The 18,533-nt window shown below is 41.0% G+C and overlaps 1 protein-coding gene across 17 annotated transcripts in view; it reads left to right on the forward strand.

Moving 5' to 3' along the window:
- MGA (MAX dimerization protein MGA) overlaps positions 1 to 17,475 on the forward strand; it is a 62,438-nt gene extending 44,963 nt beyond the window's left edge. For 7 of the 17 annotated variants that reach the window (XM_075105606.1, XM_075105605.1, XM_075105603.1 and 4 more), the window contains 9 exons: positions 4,977 to 5,090; positions 5,978 to 6,102; positions 7,473 to 7,524; positions 9,231 to 9,416; positions 10,113 to 10,224; positions 11,845 to 12,075; positions 13,188 to 13,364; positions 13,775 to 13,927; positions 14,944 to 17,475. In XM_075105606.1, the coding sequence (XP_074961707.1) occupies positions 4,977 to 5,090; positions 5,978 to 6,102; positions 7,473 to 7,524; positions 9,231 to 9,416; positions 10,113 to 10,224; positions 11,845 to 12,075; positions 13,188 to 13,364; positions 13,775 to 13,927; positions 14,944 to 16,244 (2,451 nt within the window). In that variant the 3' untranslated portion in view covers positions 16,245 to 17,475. Of the gene's footprint in view, positions 1 to 4,976; positions 5,091 to 5,368; positions 5,488 to 5,977; positions 6,103 to 7,472; positions 7,525 to 8,255; positions 8,391 to 9,230; positions 9,417 to 10,112; positions 10,225 to 11,844; positions 12,076 to 13,187; positions 13,365 to 13,774; positions 13,928 to 14,943 lie in introns of those variants that run through there. The other 10 variants (XM_075105608.1, XM_075105611.1, XM_075105610.1 and 7 more) reach the window with 10 other exon arrangements.
- The last annotated feature ends 1,058 nt before the right edge of the window (positions 17,476 to 18,533 follow it).

Below are 18,533 nucleotides of genomic sequence, written 5' to 3' on the forward strand. Positions count from 1 at the left end.
ACTACTAGTTTGGAATGTAGACTGTTACTCAGGAAAGAGCCATTAAAAACTGCAGAAAAATCCAGTGAGAGTCAGGATGATTGCTACTTGCCTGTAGTAGCTATTACTGTTTCTTTTTAGTACATTTCCCCACACTTGTTCTCACTGGAGTAATGACTTCATTGTTCTTAATTTTGCATAGCGATTCTCTTCAGATGACCTTCTTACCTCGTGCTAGCTTTGTGTCCTTAAGAGACTTTTGTACGCTCCTCTACTCAAAAAAAAAAATAAAAAAAAGCTTCCTGAGATGGTATCCTTGCCTTTTCGCATTTCCTACCCTGAACTGCATCCAGAGAAGCTTAGGAGGGTTGATCGTCTTGGATTTGGTGAAATGAATAAAACCTTTTGTGAATATCTGTATAAGCAAACTAATCAGTATCAGGGCCTGGTGTCTGAACAGATCCAAGTGCCATGGTCTGGGACATGACGTTAAACTCTTGATCTCCAAGGCATGATGATTGTGCACAAAATTGTTGAGAATGACTGCTTGGCCTGGGCTAGGTCACGGACTGTGCCTGTGAATTGTTCACGAGTGCTTGTTGGCTTAAGCCAAAACCATGCCAGTGTTGTTCTAGTATTTTAATGCTACGGCTAGAGTCCCGTGATCCCATTTAACTTACTAGCCTAAACATAGCTTCTGTGTCTGGCAAGTTATTTTAGTTTAAATGTTGTCAAAAACTAATTTTTCAATTGTTCTTCTTCTGAGCTGAATATTAAAATGATAAGGAACTATTATGAATTATTATAACATTATAAGTTTAATAAAAAGTGCAAGTGGCATATTTTGTGGACTACTTAAGTTCTAACAATCCCTTGCACGTTCCGAGCTTTTGGTACAGACCATGTGTGAAATCTGCAGACATCGTAGCATAGGAGGCCGATCCAGAAATGAGGCATTTGCTTGGGTAGTGTCTAATGCCATCCATTGTCATCCACCCTCCTTCGTTCTCAGTACTGTCACTGAGGACCCTCTGCCCATCAGGCAATTTCCTCTTCAGGAACCAGCCATAGGGGTGCAGATTGCCAGGAACAGACAGATAAAAGTAAGAGGAGATTGCTTAGAAACAGGTGTTGAAATGGAGAGAGAGAAAAGTGCTGACATTTCTGCAGCAACATTGACACTTCTGCTGTACTGTGGGATTGCTCCTCTTGTGTGTCTATTCCTTAAGGTACTTCATTCTTAAAAGCTTAAAGGCATGTAGAAGTTCTGTAACTGCAGGACCTGTGGAAAGACTGGTGTAAGCAAGGTAGGGCTCCCACAAGCATTGTAAGTGTTGCACCCCAAGAAGTTATGCTAGCCTATGAGTTGGGTTCAGCCTATGACGGGTTGGCAGTTCTTACATAGGACTAGCTGTTCGTATGGTAGAACTTCAGTGGGCTTACTTCTGATGGTCTTTACAATTGTGATAATTTTTCCTGTTATTAGGAATTCAGAGGTAGCAAGGAAAGATTTACCACCCTGAAGCATTTGTTAGATGTAAGAATGAAAAAAGTAATGTGCTTTGTTTTATATATGCCCACATACAGGATTCGTAAACTTCAAGATGTGAAGTTCTTGGTGGGAAGTGGAGAGTTTTTACTTCCGTTTTTCCCCCTGTCTTTCATGAAAAAGATGCCATGTCTCGGGTTTTGAATACCATTTTTCTAGAGTGGTAGTATGTAGAAAGTTCCACCATGAGAACAGCTCATGGATAATTACTACCAACCCTTTGGTAAGCCCAGTGTAACTTGTCAGCACTCAAAAGCTTTACCACAATAGTGTTTCCACAGTAAGCTAATTTCTTGTTGGTTCCTCCCCCCCTCTTCTGTTTTGTAGCTTATTCTGGACTACCCTGCATGTCCCCTTTCACTGCAGTGTAATGATGTCCAAAAGTAGTTTAGACAAGGTAGTCCTGCTCATTGAAGAAAAAGAATACACATCTCTTGCATGTGGAATCACAGCAATGAGACTGTATAAAGTGGACAAGCTAGAGAAAATATCAGGAGGCTTCCAGCATCAAGGAGGTTTATGGATGACCCAGGAGAGCAGTGTATAATGAAATACAATTATGTTGTCATAAAATGTGACCTGTTAAAATCACGTAACCCTGTACCTCTCACACCTGTAGTATTTTCAACATAATGGCACGTATTTATTCAGTAGTTCTGTAATTTAAACAGTATCTTTGCTTGAATAATTTCTGTTCAGTCAGTGTTCCTTCCTCTGGCTTTAGGGTGCTTTTCCTTCTCTCATCAGGCCCTGGGGAGGATTAAAAAAAGGCTGTGGAAGCAGCAATGCTACATGTTTACATCACCTGTTGTAGCTTAACAGAAGGTCTGCGTCTGCGGAGACGGTGTAATTTTGATATCTTCCAACTTTTTTTCTTTTGCTTTCCCTTCCTTCTGCTCTTACGAGTTTAAGAGACTTTAACTTAAGATTCAAGCTTATGCTCTTTTCCTCAGCTGAGGAATTCTTGGAATTTCAGCACTCTGGGTCCTCTAGTACATCCTCTAAGTTCACTCTGAATCCTGGCATAGCAATTAAGGACTCTGGGAGAATTTGGAAATCTTCAGTTGTGTGTTTTATTTTCTTGCCTTTCTGTGACTGTGTGCAAATGGGTTGGTCTTTTCAATGGGGAAGCTAGAGAATTGACTTAAAGGCGACTTGGATGCATCTGTTGTCTTAAGAACAAAATGACTTGATAAAAAACATGCGTCCAAAAAGTCGCTCCTGCTCATTAAAACTGGATCTTGACAAGATCTGTAACAAGCAAAGCAGGTGTGAGGAGCGGCTGATGAAAAATTGCTGGCTGTTTGCTTAAGTCATACTCTTCAAGTGAGATTTTATATAGTAGAACTTAAAAGCTTCCATAAGTATATAGAGCCACTCAACAGATGTGAAACAAAGTTGCGTACTTGTTCACAGGCAGTGTTTGAAAGCTGCTGAAACTCGAACTAGTCTGAACTCGGTCACACTTCCAGTAGCCCCTGCGTGTGTGTTCTGGATCCAGGCTGCAGGCAGTATGTGATTGGACCTCAGCAAGGTCCCAGGGACATGGTGTTTCCTGACAGCTCTCCTGCTGCCTTGAGGAGTGGTGGTGACATGCAGCTCCTGACCAGCCTGTCAAGTTCAAAGTGACACGCTGCTTCCTTGGTAAAGACAGTTCATTTTCTTGGTGCTGTACGCAGTCCTAGTGCTAATGTGTCTTGCTTTGTAGGAGAATATTTACAAGATGCAACAAACAAGGATTTTATGGGCTTTCATGCGCAGAGAGAAAAGAAAGAGTACTTACTTACGCTTCTGCCCGTACCATACTTCCAAAGTCAGATGAGAATTTTTTTTTACCTCCATGCTGCTCTCTATATTCATACCAAGGACTGTCATGGCATAATGCTAGCTGCTCTGAAGGAAAGCTGCAAGACGCCCCAGAAGTTAGTAGTAGTAGAATAACTTATTTATCTCCTTTCCAAATACAGAACTCAACAGAGATCCAAGCTGCTTTCCTGGGCAGAGAAGAATGGTGTCTTTAAGTCAGCATGTGTTAAAAATATCTTTGAAAGGAAGAGTGAGATTGTTCTCTAAGGCTAGTAATTTCTCATCTAAGGTCGCTCTCCTTGCTGTTCTCTTTTTCAAAAGACATGACCTTTTACAAGCATAGAGATAAAGTAGCATGGGAGTGTCCACAGTACATAATGTGGGAGTGTGCAGAGCAACTTGTAGAAGTAAGGATGCTTTTCTGTTCAGATCTGGCAGCTATAGCTGGTAACCTGAGCATCACTTGTCTTTGTTTCAGCAGTAACATCTCGATACCTCAGAGCACAGAAAGAGGTGTCAGCTTCTCTGTCAGTGAGTAGTTCAGACATTTATACCTCTTCCTACACAGAATCTATGCTACCAACACTTTGTAGGCCCCCTTATGATGTGAGTAGAAAGTGATGGAAGACTCAGGAACATTTGAGAGTGGTTTTACAGGGTGAGGGTGCTGCATGGTTTGTCTTAAAAGATTGGAAGATTCTGCTGGCAGTATTGCATATGTGGGTGTATGTAGACAACAAAATATATGTACTATATACATACACACTTTTATATATACATATATATGCCCTCTTTCATATATGTATATATGCACATAGAGTCGCTATATATTTTACTAAAGGCTATATTGCTACAAAGTACATATTGCTATACTTTCTGAAGGTTATATCCCAGTGCAGCCTTCAGTATAGGAGGGCAAGCTTCCTTAATTTTTCACACTGATTCTGTTTTCAGTTTTCCGTAGCCTCGATCTCACAGCCATGGGAGATGAAGTATTACAGAAAGTTTAAAAAATACTGATAATTTTAAGTGGCAGCATGATTGACAATGGTGGTCACTCTGTGGTGTCAGCAACTAAGATGGTAATTTTTATGTTGTTTGAATTTTAGATAGCCCTGCTGCGAGTTGTGAGTTTTGGGGTTGTGTGTTCCTTCTTTTTTTTGTTTTAGAAAAGGTTGTGTTTAGTCAATATGAAGAAGCCAAACATTGTATCAAACATGAGGTTATTAGAGATCCTGCTTCTCTGTCAAAAAGGAAATTATCAGCTAAGATTTACTGCCTGGTTATAAATTGAGTCCCTTTAAACTAACATAGCTGTAAATTTCATGACTGATTGGAAATGTGTATCCTTAACCACATTTCAGTTCTGCTTGTGTGGTAATGTAGGCTGCTCTTGTTTGTTTTTGTTATAGTGCTGTATTATAGCCTGATCTGTGGTCAGCTGAGTAAGTGCAACACTTTCTCCTTTCTAACCAGTTTCTTAAAACAGCCGCACGAGCTGTAGATAACTTTAAATAATTAGTACTATGAAAAGCATTTATTAGAGACCACTTACTGATCCAGTATTGCACATTGCTCTTTTTTTCTTCCCTGTTCTGCTCTTAGTGTGTTTTTTGTGATTAACTGTTTGCATCAATTTCAGGTAAGTATTCAGTTCAGAGAAGAAGGAGATTGCAGCTCCTCAAAAAGAAAGAAAAGAAGGACAAAGAGAAGGAAGGAAAGACAGAAGAGAAGAATAGGAGGAGGACAAGATTGGGTTAGTTCAGGGAATTGGGTGAAATAGAGTACAGAATGGAAGTATAATTACATTTTCTTGCTTAAGGAGGAGAAAGAGTTCTGCGTTCTGTAAGCAGACCAAAGATCATAATATAAAAAAATTCAATAAAAACTGTAATACAAGAAGTTGCTTGAATAAGGCTTGTTTTGTTTGCGGGGGGAGGGGAATCACTGGTACTACAAATGGCCACAAGATTGATATTTAACTCTTGTAGTTTGCTACAGCACTTCAGTTGTTCTCTATCTCTGTCTTCACAGATGGTAGCAAGTTTTTTTGGTCAGGCAAGCACGGAGAAAAAGTACTCTTCAGAATATGATAAATATTTAAAATAATTACTGGGCAGCGTTTTGGAAAGAGCCAAAATCATACTCTTCATGTAAGCAGTTTACTGTATGTCCCAAAGAAGCCTGGTTGTATGATGTTCTAACTGTTGCTGTCTTGGTATAAGACACCATTACCAAGGTGATAGCTATCGCAACTTGTGTCCAAAGAAAATGTTAGCAAGAGCCTACAGCAGTAGATCATAAAGGCAGTTTAATCTTATTTGAAAATGGAGGCAGGAAAGCTCTGCCCTGAGAAAGCTTTTTGTCTCACCCACAGTAAAAACGTAAATGACAGAGGTGGGTTTTGCCCTTACCAAAACTAATTTTGCAGAGTTACTAGTGGGAGGAATTCCTTGAGGTGACAGTTAAAATAACCACCTGCTTAGCACTGTTCATTGGCCAGCGTAGCCAGAGATGTTGATTCTTTAATGGTTCTTAATGTTCTAATGTAATCTCTCTTGAGACTGAAGTGAAACTGTTTTGGCCTGAGCTCTATTGCGAAGTAGATACTCATTTTAAAAAACAAAACAAAAACTGTTCCAGGATGCGTGTGAATACAGTGAGGATGACGAGCAGGTGGACATTGAGACCGTGGAGGAGCTTTCAGAGAAGATTAACATTGCCCGTCTGAAGGCCACAGCTGCTAATATCCGACCTTCCAAACAGAAGTAAGCATCCTTGGAGAGCACTACAGTTTTGTATTTTATTGATGAGCTGGCATTGAATGAACCCATTAAATAACAGGTTTATTGTGATGGTAAGATAAAACAAGGCTTGTGTCAGGTCTTCCTGAGCGCTGGTGCTTCCCAGTGTCCGTGAGGACGGGGCTGTCAGAACTAAGGGTAGATTCAAGGTGTCTTAGCATTCTTTTTTTATTCCCCCTCTAATTAAATTTGTTTGTGGGGATGTGTATCTTGTAATGCAAAATTATTACGAGTGAATCTCCTCCTTTCCTGCAAACTGAACGTGAGCAGGGACATCTTGGTTTTAAATGTGATTTTGTAAGCTTTGTTTGTTCTTGCTGGTGGACTTGTTATTTTTAGGCAGGAGCAGTCATTGGCTTAACCCCTGATTCTGTAAATGAAAGCTTTGTCTTTGGGACCATTGCCCCAGTGAAGAAAGTATTTTCTTATTTACATATAGTCTGCCATGGTTGGATAGCTTGGCTTGTTTTGTTCTGTTTTTGTTTGTGTTTTTGTTATTGTTGCTGCCCTCGCATTTATAATGACAAAAGGCAAAGTAAAGACGCGGCTTACTGGAGGTATGTAAAGATGGTCATGGCTATTTCTCGGTTGCACCAAATGAGAACGGGGAACATCGCATCCTTAGTTCTTTTTGTTTGCAGAGTTTTTTTGTAGAAATGCTGAAATATCTGTTTGGTGATATTATATATCTCCCAGATAGCTCCTTCCCCCCACCCAAGATACAGTTCAACTTTTATCCTTAGATGGCGACTTAGCTATAAATTGTGAAAATCTTTCAGTGAGAAAAACAGATGTCCTGTTTTGTAAAAAAATAATTCTTTCAAATGTGTATTGTTCTTTGTTTTCTTGAAGCTTCTGAGATATAAGGAAGCTGTTGTTATATATTAGGATAGTCATAAATGTGAGGGTTTTGACTGGTTGTTCTTGGGGGAGGGATTGCTCTGCCATCTGTATTGAATCTGTGGTTTTTTTTAAAAGAAGAACCAAAACTTAATTAAAAAAAACCCAAACCAAAAGTTTTCTGTAGCTAACAGTCACAGGCTGAATTTATTCGCTTTGGCATATAGTGAAATAGTCTGTCTTTTGCACTACGGGACAATTTTACAGTTTTCAGAACCGCTGATTTTTTTTTTACCAGGATGATGATGGCATTGGAGATAAAGAGTTCAGTTTCTTGAGAAAGCTGAACAGTATCCTGCTTTCATGTAGTTTTACAAGGAAGAGATAATTTCAAGGGATGAAAATGAGTAATTCTAGGCTGTTGGAATGTAGTTGATGAGGATAGAGTGCATGAGATGAGTAGTGTTGGGAAAAACTTTCTACCTTTCTTCCAGATACCATGCTCGTAATTCTTCGGATGAAAAATTATCAGAAAAACCTACGAAGGTATATGTTTGCTCTCCTCTTTCCTTTTGGTATCACACCTCCATTTTAAAGATAAACTTTCATCTCAAGTGCAGCTCTTAATGCAATTTATCTACCTTCCATATATTTATGATGAAATGCAAGAAACAAAATGCGTATATGGGGGAAAGGGGCTCAGTCCAAATCTCATTAAAGAAAAAGGGCTGCTACTGGCATCAGTGGGTTTCCGATTCAGTTTTATGTATGGGAGGAAATCTGCCTTTTCTAATTAGTATGTTTGCTTAGGTTTTGTGTTCTTGGCATAGATAACTCTTACAGCACATGTAATGAACAACTGAGAAATGTTTTCAGATGTCGAAGAAGACGCTATGTAGCATTACATAGGCACAGCACTGGGCAAAGGATTTCTGAAAACTTTAGTTTAATAATATGTATTTAGGCAAGTTAAAGATAATGCAGAATCCTTTCAAACCAAAACTCACTGCAGTCCTTCTGAAGCTTCCGCTGTATTTTAGGGTGGCTTTGAAGCCAGTTTCACTAACTGTCCATCATAACTATCTGCAATGTACTTGGCATCAGGTCTAGAGCTACCTGCTGGGGTGGGGCGGGGCTTTGAAGTTGGGTGTGAGCCTGGTGTATGTCTTATAGATCAGTGCAGACTGGTATGTTTGCTTTTGCCTGAGATGGAGATGGGTTCCAGGATGCTCTGCCTGCCTCGCCTTCTCCACATATTCTTCTCTCTGCCTTTGAAGTTACGGAATGAGGCCCTTCCTTGAAAGGAACCCATTGCCCAACGCAAGAGCAGATGCGGCGGCAGCCTTACTGTGCTCAGTCTGCCTATGGGGGCAAAATGGATGTCAGGAGCCAGGTGTAAGGAGACAGTCTTCAGATTCCTCCTAAGGCCAGCAGACACAGAAATAATATCACTGGACCTGAGGAGTCTTTCCGCTGATTCACTGGGGTTTGGAGCAGACCTCATATGATGTAAAAACTGCATTAATAGCGCTTTTTAAATATTGCTTCATCATGAAATAGATAGCATAATTGTACAAAACCTGTAGGAGTACCAGTGAAATAACAAACCTTCAAATCTGTAGAGATTAGTAATTATGCTTATTGCCTGTCAACCTTTTTGAAAACTTGATCAAATTCAAAATCAGAGCCTGTCTTTGACACTTGCTGTTTCTTGGTAGATGTCTGAGGTGAGAAGTTTCAGTGCTGCCTTTCACATTCTTACCTGCGATGTCTCTTGGCCCCGACCCATATATACCCATGAAACATAACAGAAGTCAAACTAGTTTAACTCCAGGGCAAAATTCAAGCATCCTATATTTGATGCTGTTGTCTCATTCATCAATAGATTTGTTTGACAAGCAAACAACAACAGAAAATTTGACTGAAACATGCGTGATTTTGCTGTAATGCTGTGGCTTACCTAAGTAGCCTTGTATTGCAAAAAATAAAAGCTTATGAATAGAAGGGACTGCTCATGGTCTTTTCCTTTAGGGTTGATGTGATTATGTTGGTTACTTCTTGTTGGTCAGCATTTCATGCTTAGTGTGTGTGCTTCTGACACTGAACTTTCATGAAGACATAATGGCAGAACAGCATGGCATGAAATCTTCAGGTGTCTGTAGAAACCTTGTAAATCAGGCATGCCTTTGAACATTGTTTGCCATTACCTTTTTTTTTTTTATTTAAACTGGTCAATATGGTTACTTCTCCAGCAGAAACCTCGATTCTGGAACAGAAAGCTGAAGACTGAGGCAGAAGCCTTTGCTCATTACCGCCAGACACACACAGCAAACGAACGCCGGCGACGTAACGAAATGAGAGATCTCTTTGAAAAGTTGAAGAGAACTCTGGGATTACACAGCCTTCCCAAGGTCTCCAAATGCTACATTCTCAAGCAAGTAAGTGTTTTGAAGCTTAAGTGAGGAGGGGGAATCATTTTGTCTGGACAGAGTAATTAAGCTAGTGTGAGTCCCAGTGATATTGTGAATAGAGAACTACTGCCACCTTTACAGGACTCTAGAATAAAACAGTATCTGAAAGAATCTGTGCTCCTGGAAGCTTAATCTTGATGGCACAGATGGGTATTTTCATATTAGCCCTCTCCTCATTGTATTCTTTGTGAATTTAGCCATGGAAGGTTACGTCTTAATTCCTTAGTGGTTTACTGTGTATGTCAGGCAATTTTGAAATATATTGAAGACTCCCTTTTTAATGCAGGAGCGGACAGCATTTCATTAAGTATTATATTGACATTAAAAACTTTAATTGTAAAGGTGTAAATGACAGGAAAACAAAACATGAGCTGTAGATACCCAATTATGCTTATCAGCTGTACCTTGAAATTGAGGGATTAAAGGTTGGGGCTTTTCTGTAAAATAGCTGAACTTCGGAGGAAGGACAACAAGATGTTAATCACTTTTCTCAGCTTGCACTCAAGGAAAGCTGGCCTTACGTGGTACTTCACATGCTGAGTCCTAGTTTCTCCAGATGCTGAAAATGTCTAAATAAATTCTGTAAAGGTTTCTGGGGAGGAAAATTATTTTATTAAGTCGTCTATCGTTGGTTTATAAATCAGTTCCCTGACACTTTTCTAGGCCTATGAAGAAATCCAAGGATTGACTGATCAGGCGGATAAACTTATTGGACAGAAGAACTTACTGACACGCAAACAGGCTGTTTTGATTCGAAAAGTATCCACACTTTCAGGTGAGACTATTTTTGCATATGGACTAGCTGGAATAATGAAAGAAAAGGCTTTTAAGAACAGGATTGAGTGGAGTAATCCTCTATGAATCAGAGTGAGTCATTAGTTCACATAAAACTTAGACTCTTGACGCCAGAGACCTGCTAAGCTCTGACTCAGTGATACACTCGTCATGCTGATAAGAACGGCTTTTTTCTTTCGTGTCTAAAGGAAGTGCAGAGTGATCTCCGTGCTGCAAGCCACAGGCTTGGGTTCCTGTGCATTGGGTATGCATTAGTGGTGGTGGGGGGTTACTTTGTTCTGTCATGGATCACTTCCTGAAACGGCTTTTCTGCTCCGTGTTTCACAAGTATACACAGCTGTCTTTGATCAGTACCAAAACTTCTGACTCCTTTGGACAACTTTGCAGATAACTATCCTTGTACTGCTTTCCTGACAACTACTGCTAGAGTGTCTAGAAGGCGGCAGCTCTGTCCATCAAACAAAATTCTAGTATATTCTGAGCTGCTACTCATCTAGGCATTTCAAGACAAAACCACGTCATATTTATTCGTAGAATCATAGAATCATTAAGGTTGGAAAAGATATCCAAGTACATCAAGTCCAACCATATTGTGTCTTTCTGTCTTACTTGGAGGTGTAGGAAGGCTGTGGAGCCTGTTCAGCCAGTGCCAAAATGTGTGTGAACAAACAAAACATTGAATTTATTCTTGTAATCTTCATAGTGCCTGGGAATAAAAACAGGAGACTACCTGTAAAGTAGGAATGAAAGATACTTAAATCTTGTGTATTTATATGAATCAGTTTGTGTATATTTGAGGAACTGTTAAAAAAAAAAAAATTCGACTGTTTTAGTGAACCCATTTCTTAATGTAGAAGTGTATGGTAGGCCTTTTGACAGGGAATGGAAGCAACTTCACAAAGTAGTTTTCTGATCTTTTGCATTCCTAGTGAAGTACCTCAAAAGTGATGAGATAAAAAAATCCTGTCTCAGGAGAGTCAGCTAAATATAGACTTAGTTAAAGATAGACCGTGATGTTAGAACATAAATACTAAGCAGGAAACAAGCCAGTATCGTTATTTCAACTTTGATCATATCAAATTGTGTGCAGCTGCAGAAAAAAAATTATTTATAAAATCTTTGTGTTCAAGGTTACAATTTTCATGTCACCAGTAAACTCTATATGAGTTTACCTTGAAATGTCATTTTGAGTAACAGCGTCTGCTCGTCCAAGAAATCTCATACGAGCAAAGGTAACATTTTGCCTGGCAGTTGTATATTTATCATTAGGAGAGACGTTCTTTTCACAGCTGTGGATATTTTCAAATGGTACTTGTTCAGCAAGCACTAGTGCTTGTCCAAGCCGATTTCTGCTCATCCAAGTCGCAGATAAATTCTAAAACATGGACGTTTCTGAAGAGAAAAAAAAATATTCTTGGAATAAATAAGTAATTACTTCCCTCTTGTATTAAGTGTGCTATTTACTTGGTGGGGGTGGTGGTTATCTATTGTATGGAAGTTGAATGGTGTCAGCGTAGTAGATTTTTATTTCTGTCTTCAGCCCGTTATCTTTGGAAAAAGAGTTTGAAGATGGGTTGACTCTGTGGTAATTTTTCTGTAGGGAAGACAGAAGAGGTGGTCCTGAAGAAGCTAGAATACATTTATGCCAAACAAAAAGCAGTAGAGGCACAAAAAAAGAAGAAACAGGCTGAGCCAGAGCAATCTATTGTAACCTCAACTGCTAGCGCACAGGAAGAAGGATCCTCTCCTGCCAGAGAGCTGGCCCAGATGGCCATGACAAACAGAAGAGGCAAACCATTGATACTTGCCAGAAAAGGAGGCCGTGCCACAGGTGGGCTAAGCGCGGTGCATGTTTCGCATAAAGGGGAGACAGATGTTGAAGCAGCACCCCATGGGAGGGCAAATGCTAGCCTGCTTGTGGGGGCAACTTCTTTCTTGAAGCAGAATTAAGTATAAGACCAGGAAGCGTGTGCCCAATAGGTGTGGAAACCATTTATTTTCAGTAGGTATGAGACCAGCAGTACTGAGGTCTTCAGATGAGCGTGACTTTTCAGTTTCAGAATGATGGGAACTAAATTCCTGTTAAGTTGCCCTTGATTTCATGGAGCTTCACTGCAATCCTGCAGCGATTTCTGAGAGGCAAAGGTGGGTCATCTTCTGCTGACTCAAAACCAGAAGCCCAACCCCCAGAGTACTGGAGTTGCTAGAATACATTCAGTTTTTAAAACATTCATTTTTTTTAAAACATCTCCTCCCCATCAAAGCTAGCTCTCGAAGTGGTGGAAGGCTCTTGAATTGAGTGACAGAATTGTCAAAGACTTGAGAATTTTTTTTGGAGCTGAGAATTTGTGGAGAAATATTTGGTGTTTATGGAGAATTTCCCACCATAAACGCAGGAAGGACCATAAGAATGGCAGAAGTCCAAACTTTCATGGTAGCACCACTTTGATACTCTGTAAGGATCTGGTGGCGCTTCTTATTTTGGTAATAATAAACAGACCTTACTTGAAGTGGTCTTGGGCTTTTCTAAACAACCAATCAGTCTGGTTTCCCAAGCCTTACTTTTGTCCAGTCCTGGAGAAGTTTGGCATCAGAATTTGGATGTGGATGTGGTGAAAGAACGTCCTTTCTTTCTTTGGACTAAGCCAGCCCCCTTTGTAATTTTCAGCAAGACTGCTCTGATACCTGATCAGGATGCCACTCTGGAGGGTTGGGATTATGTTATACAGCCTGAAGAGACAGTAGACTGGCTCTGGCTGCGTAGATGGGGTACCTGGAGCCTGCATAGCTTCTGTAGTGGCTTTCTAATCTAGGGCTTGTATACCCTCTAGCTGGAGTTCCTTCCACAGCTGTACATACCATCGGGTTGCAGGATATCATTTGCCATCAAGGGTGCTGTGCCAGAATAAATTACTGATTCACATATATCTTTTTTTTCTACAGAGGACACCTCCTCCTCTCTTACGCTCACTGCTGCGAGCCTAGTGATGACTCCACAGGGGCAGGTGCTGACACTGAAGAGCCCGCTGGTACCAGGGCAGGTAGCAGCTGTTCCTCCCACACTCTTGCAAGCTGAATTAAAGCCTCGAGCTGTCAATACTACCATGACAGCACAGCCAGGTATGATTGTGTGAGAACATATTAATGAAAATCAGTATCATGCTGTTTATAGATGGGCATAGCAGTTTACAAAGTAACGTTATATAATTTCTGCTTTAATTTTTCGGTTTTTATAACCTGAGTGAGGTAGAACCTAACTCCAAGAGATTTGATATAATTAGCTCAAACTGTCCATTTATCAACAGGTAAGTAGTATCTGTTGATTTTTCACTATTCCCAAATTAGAGAGACATAGGGCAGATATCTTAATCACCTAACCGATCTATATTTCTATTTTTACCACTTTCAGATGGTATTACAGTGTAAAGCCTTGCCTAGAATTGCAAGGCTTTTATGTTTCAGGCTTGACTGAAAGGCTCTGAAAGGCTCTTGTTTCCACCTCACCCTCCCTTCCCCTTTTCTTGGATAAGGTATTGCTTCTGTGATGATTCAGCTGCCAGGATCAACAGTTCCTGTCCAAGTAAAAGGAATCCTTACTAACTCTACTATTCCCATTACACTGTCAACTGTTGCTGGAAACCCAGTGCCCTCAACAGTAGTGTCAGCTACAGAGCCCAGTTCAGGTAGGCTCTTTCGTTTTTGTGGCTCTTTTTGCTTGCATGCAAGGACCATTACCCTTACAAAAATGAACAAAAATTGTTTCCTTACTAAGAAATAACGATAGGTATTATTGTCTGAGTATTCAAAGACAATCACTATTAAACGATTTGAACAGTTTAGACTGGCCTCTAGGGGATTATAGATGAGAGCTTGTTAACTTTCCTTCACCTCAGCAATCCTCCTCGCCCTCAGCAAAATCAGAATAAGCAGGGACTGGAATGTGTTTGTGGTGTAATGCAGTCTGCTGGGGAAGCTGCAGTTGAAAATCTTCACCTCTTACACCCAGGCTCTTACCCTGGCACAGCCCCTTCCCACCGCCTGCCCGCTCTGCTGTCTGCTGGAGAGATGTTTCAAGACTGAGAACTGGGTCTAGGTGTGGGGCAGTTCCTTCCAATAGTGTGCTGCTTGCCATCTGGTGTGTTAAAAGCAAGCTGCTCATTTTCTGCTTCATTGTGGTCATTGGGTCATAACGAAAGAGGAAAGTTCGCTTCAGATTTGGGGCTGGGAAAAATCTGAGTGCTATAAATAGGGAACCGCTTGGAGGCAGAAAGCAAGTTATCGTGTAGTCCCTGAAGTGCCTCTGTAGAAAACCAGTATTGCAAAATATGAGCATAGAAGTAAAACATGAAAAAACAGTAAGGGAGAAAATTGTCATTCCGTTTTCCTTGTGCCTCACCAACAGAACTGTAAGTGCTACTGACACTTGCATTTATGCCAGCCTGCCAAATGAAGGGACCGGGCCAGTGGTTCTGGGGTAATAGATGCGGAGCTTGCTTTTTCTGCAAGTTGGAAGTTAAGCTGTTAGTGTTTCAAGGCTTTTGACCAAAACGGTGTAAGTGGTTTAAATTGTGAATAGCAGCTTACTTGAGGAAGACTCAAGTAAGTTAAGTAACCTGAAAGGGAGCAAATTATATTTAATTAAGGATTATCTTGCAGCGAGCATGGATCCTGATGGATGCTGCTTTGTTTGGTTTTGCAGAAAGCGAAGATTCGTTCATGATGCCAAAGATTGTTAACGTGACATCACTGGCTGCTGAGGGAAGCATGAGTCTAACCCTGAACAGAAATAAAAATTCTAATAGAACAACAGCTCTGGGTGCTCAGGCTTCTGAGCAATCCTTGGCTGCAACACCCCTTGAGAATAGGAAGAGTGATAGCATCCTTTCAGAAGAAAAAGCCAAACCAGGTTCTGGAGACAGTGGTGGAGATGAAAGAAACACTACAGGTCCTGCAAAAGTTTTCTTTGAAAATAAAGACGGCTTTCCGCAGCTCCGGAACGTATTGTGTACAAAGGAACCTCCCAAGTCCTTTAGCAAAAAGCCCTCTGTTGGTGAGTTTGTAGGAAGCCAAGCCAGGAGGAAAGATGGCGATCCTGGAGGGGAAAGATTAAAATCTAAAGACTTGCCGTTCCGCAAGCTGCAGATCAAAGATTCCAGGATAGAAATGGAATTGAGGAAAGTCGCGTCTGCAATGGAGGAAGCAGAACTGGATGCAAATGAGCTGCTGAGCAGCATCGAGGAGAGCGATGACACTGATGAAACCCTCACCTCACTGCTCAATGAGATTGCCTTCCTCAATCAGCAACTGAACGACGATGCTTCAGCTATGTCAGAACTGCCCAGCACTCTCAACTCAGATTTCTCTCATGAAGATGCAGAAGCTCGTCAAGGAACAGCCAGTGATTTTGCTTCTGCAGATGGGTCTTCCTTCCAGTTCAGCCATTTGGGAGGCACTTTTAAGGACCTTTCCGAAGTTCCAGAGGGTGGTGGCTCTATAAGCCCTCTCCTGCTGCACCTGGAAGACGACGACCTTACTGACGGGGACAAGAACTCTGGGGAGCCTTCGTCTGAAGCAGATGTTTTAAAGATAGTAATAGGTGCTGAAATGAAGGATCCACTTCCCAATCTGTCTGTAACCAGCGGTGGGAATGGCAAAAAAGTCACAACCTTGGCCGAGGCCACTAGTGTGACTCCACCAGTTTTGCAGATGAAAACTAATCCAGAAGTTAGTAATGCTGATGCTTTGTGGAGGCCCATGCCCAAGCTGGCACCGCTTGGCTTAAAAGTGGCGAGTCTGCCGGTAGACTCAGAAGGGCAGAGTAATAAAGTGATGCCCTTACTGGCACCTGTAGTCGCAAAAGTGACACCCAGTGGGGTAAAAACTTCATTACCTGCAACTGTTCAAGAAGGACAGGATAACAAGGTGATGCCCACATTAGCACCTGTGGTTACAAAACTGAATACTGCTGGGACCTTGCCTTCAAATTCAGCAGGCAAATAAATGCATATATTTTTAATGGGATACTGGAATGGAGATCTGGATCAGTGAACCAGTGTTGGAGTTCGGCAACCTCACTTGTCTGCAACACTCGTTTTCCGTATGGCATCAGCACTCTCTTCATCTGAGGGCAGGCCCCAAATTGAGAAATAAGTGCTATGAAACTTTAAGCATGTTGACATATTTTTACCTCAATATTGTATTCTGGGTGTTCTCCTTCCCCTTCACAAAACAAGGAAGATGATCTGTAACCATTGCTGGGCACATGGTATCCTTCCAAAACTGGCTCCTTCACAGAAAGAGTTTGTTGAAGGACTGAGAAACCTAGGCTATTGAAAGAGATTTCCCCCCTGCCCGTCCCCCCCTTCTCCCCCAGTAGGGAGGCAGCTCTCTGGTGGGGAAAACCAATCGGGATTACTGGTTTTTGTACCAGGCAAATTATCTATGCAGAAATGGGATTGTTCACAATTGCTGTTTTTAGTGTTTGCAGGATATGATGAATGTGCAGAAATGACATTGCAGTTACTCTCCAACTTGTTACCTAGAGCAGCAGAAGGAAAATTGAGACTGTGCACAGGGGCTGAAGTGAAAGGATTTTGTTCTTTGGTGCTAGGTAGTTCTCTGGCAGAGACTCTTTTTAGGAGCTTATGCACAGAAGATTTCCATAAACATCTGTAACTCTCACTACATGGGGAAGAAAATTATATTTCCGAGTGTAATGAGAAGGAGGACAGTATGTTAACTTTAATAAAACTACTAAAAAAAAAAAAAATCCCCATCACTTTTGCCTCCTGCCCGATACAGATACTCCCTCCTCTGGTGCTTGGGGCATTCAGAAGGAAAAATTACAGAGAGTAGAAAGAAACATGGGCACCCTGTTGCTACATCTTTAAATACATTGCCGAAGTAGCTCGAGTGTTTTCCCAGTTCCCGTTTGCTTTCCTCCTGTCGTTCTTCAAGATGTATTTGGTGGTTAGGAATGTTAATAGGAAGGGTCGCTTCATAAAAATACGGAATGTTTTCAGGTCTGTAGCCTACCATAAATGAGCGAGGTGTATATGTGAATGTATATATGAAAATATGTGTATATCTTTCCAAACCTTCCATTTCTTTATAAATTCAGGAAAGGTACTCAGAGGTTTCTCACTGCATTTGCACAAGCTGTGTATAGCAAAAAAAAAAAAAAAAGTCAAGAAAAAAATGCTCATTACCAGGGAAATAGGGCAGTATTGAATCACAAGATGTATTTTTTATTGTTCTCTGCCACTGCTTACTCAATAACCTGTAGAGACGCTTCACTGTTCAGCTGTTGGATGTGAAGGGCCTACAGACTGTAAAGATATTTATATTTTTGTACACAATTTTTGTTTTCATAATTTTCTTGACAAATGAAATTTTCAGCCTAGGAGAGATGATTTGTTAATGAGTGTATACGCAATCTTTTCCTATCAAGTTTGTAAATATGAGTTGTGGTGCGCTTGAGGGGCTTCTGAACTGCTCCATAAAGGTCAAAAACTTTGGCATGAAAACTAGACAGAATTTGGTGGTGCATTTCACTTTATGTTTTAGGAACATAGTCCCGTTTTACTGTTTCAGCAACAGCAGCTGGGATTCCCCCCCCGCCCCCAATTCCCTTTCTTTGGTGATGCAGTAATGCAGGATTTTCATCTTTCCACAACACCAGGCTTTGCAGGTGTTGAGGGCGATGTTCTTCCGTGGTTCGGGAGCAGCGTGTGGGCAGAGTGTGACCATCCACCCTGCTCAGTGAGCTGCATCTTCTGGATCTGTGCCTAGGCTAGAACCACCGGGGATACCCGTACCGTGGCTGTTTGCCCGTCTTCTTTTATGATTTTTATATCATGCTGCAGAGGAGAGAAGCCCTTCAAGCTCAGTATGCATAAAGTTACTCCAGAGCCTACCTAAAAATGGCTTTTCACGTGGCCATTCTAAATGGATTGTTTTAAATCGGTTACACGTAATTCTTTATTGCATTCTGCTTATTTGCTGTTTTAATATTTGATACAAGTTCTGGGTTGGTGATTTGGAAGAGGGTATAGGTCAGCATGCGAGTCATGCAGGGTCTCACAGTTGTCACTGAATGCCTTAGAAAAGGGAATTTATGACATGAGTAAGCATTTAGACGTAAGTATTTTAAACCAGTGGAAATCTGGAGTAACTAAATCAGTAGCACTACATCAGACTTAAATTTATTTACCTGGAAATCTGGTTCTGAGCATTTCTAATAGGCTGAAGTTGCTTTTTTTTTTTTTTTATTTTACCCATGGCAGTTTG

Source organism: Phalacrocorax aristotelis, chromosome 10, assembly GCF_949628215.1.
Source record: "Phalacrocorax aristotelis chromosome 10, bGulAri2.1, whole genome shotgun sequence".
Classification (NCBI taxonomy): domain Eukaryota; kingdom Metazoa; phylum Chordata; class Aves; order Suliformes; family Phalacrocoracidae; genus Phalacrocorax; species Phalacrocorax aristotelis.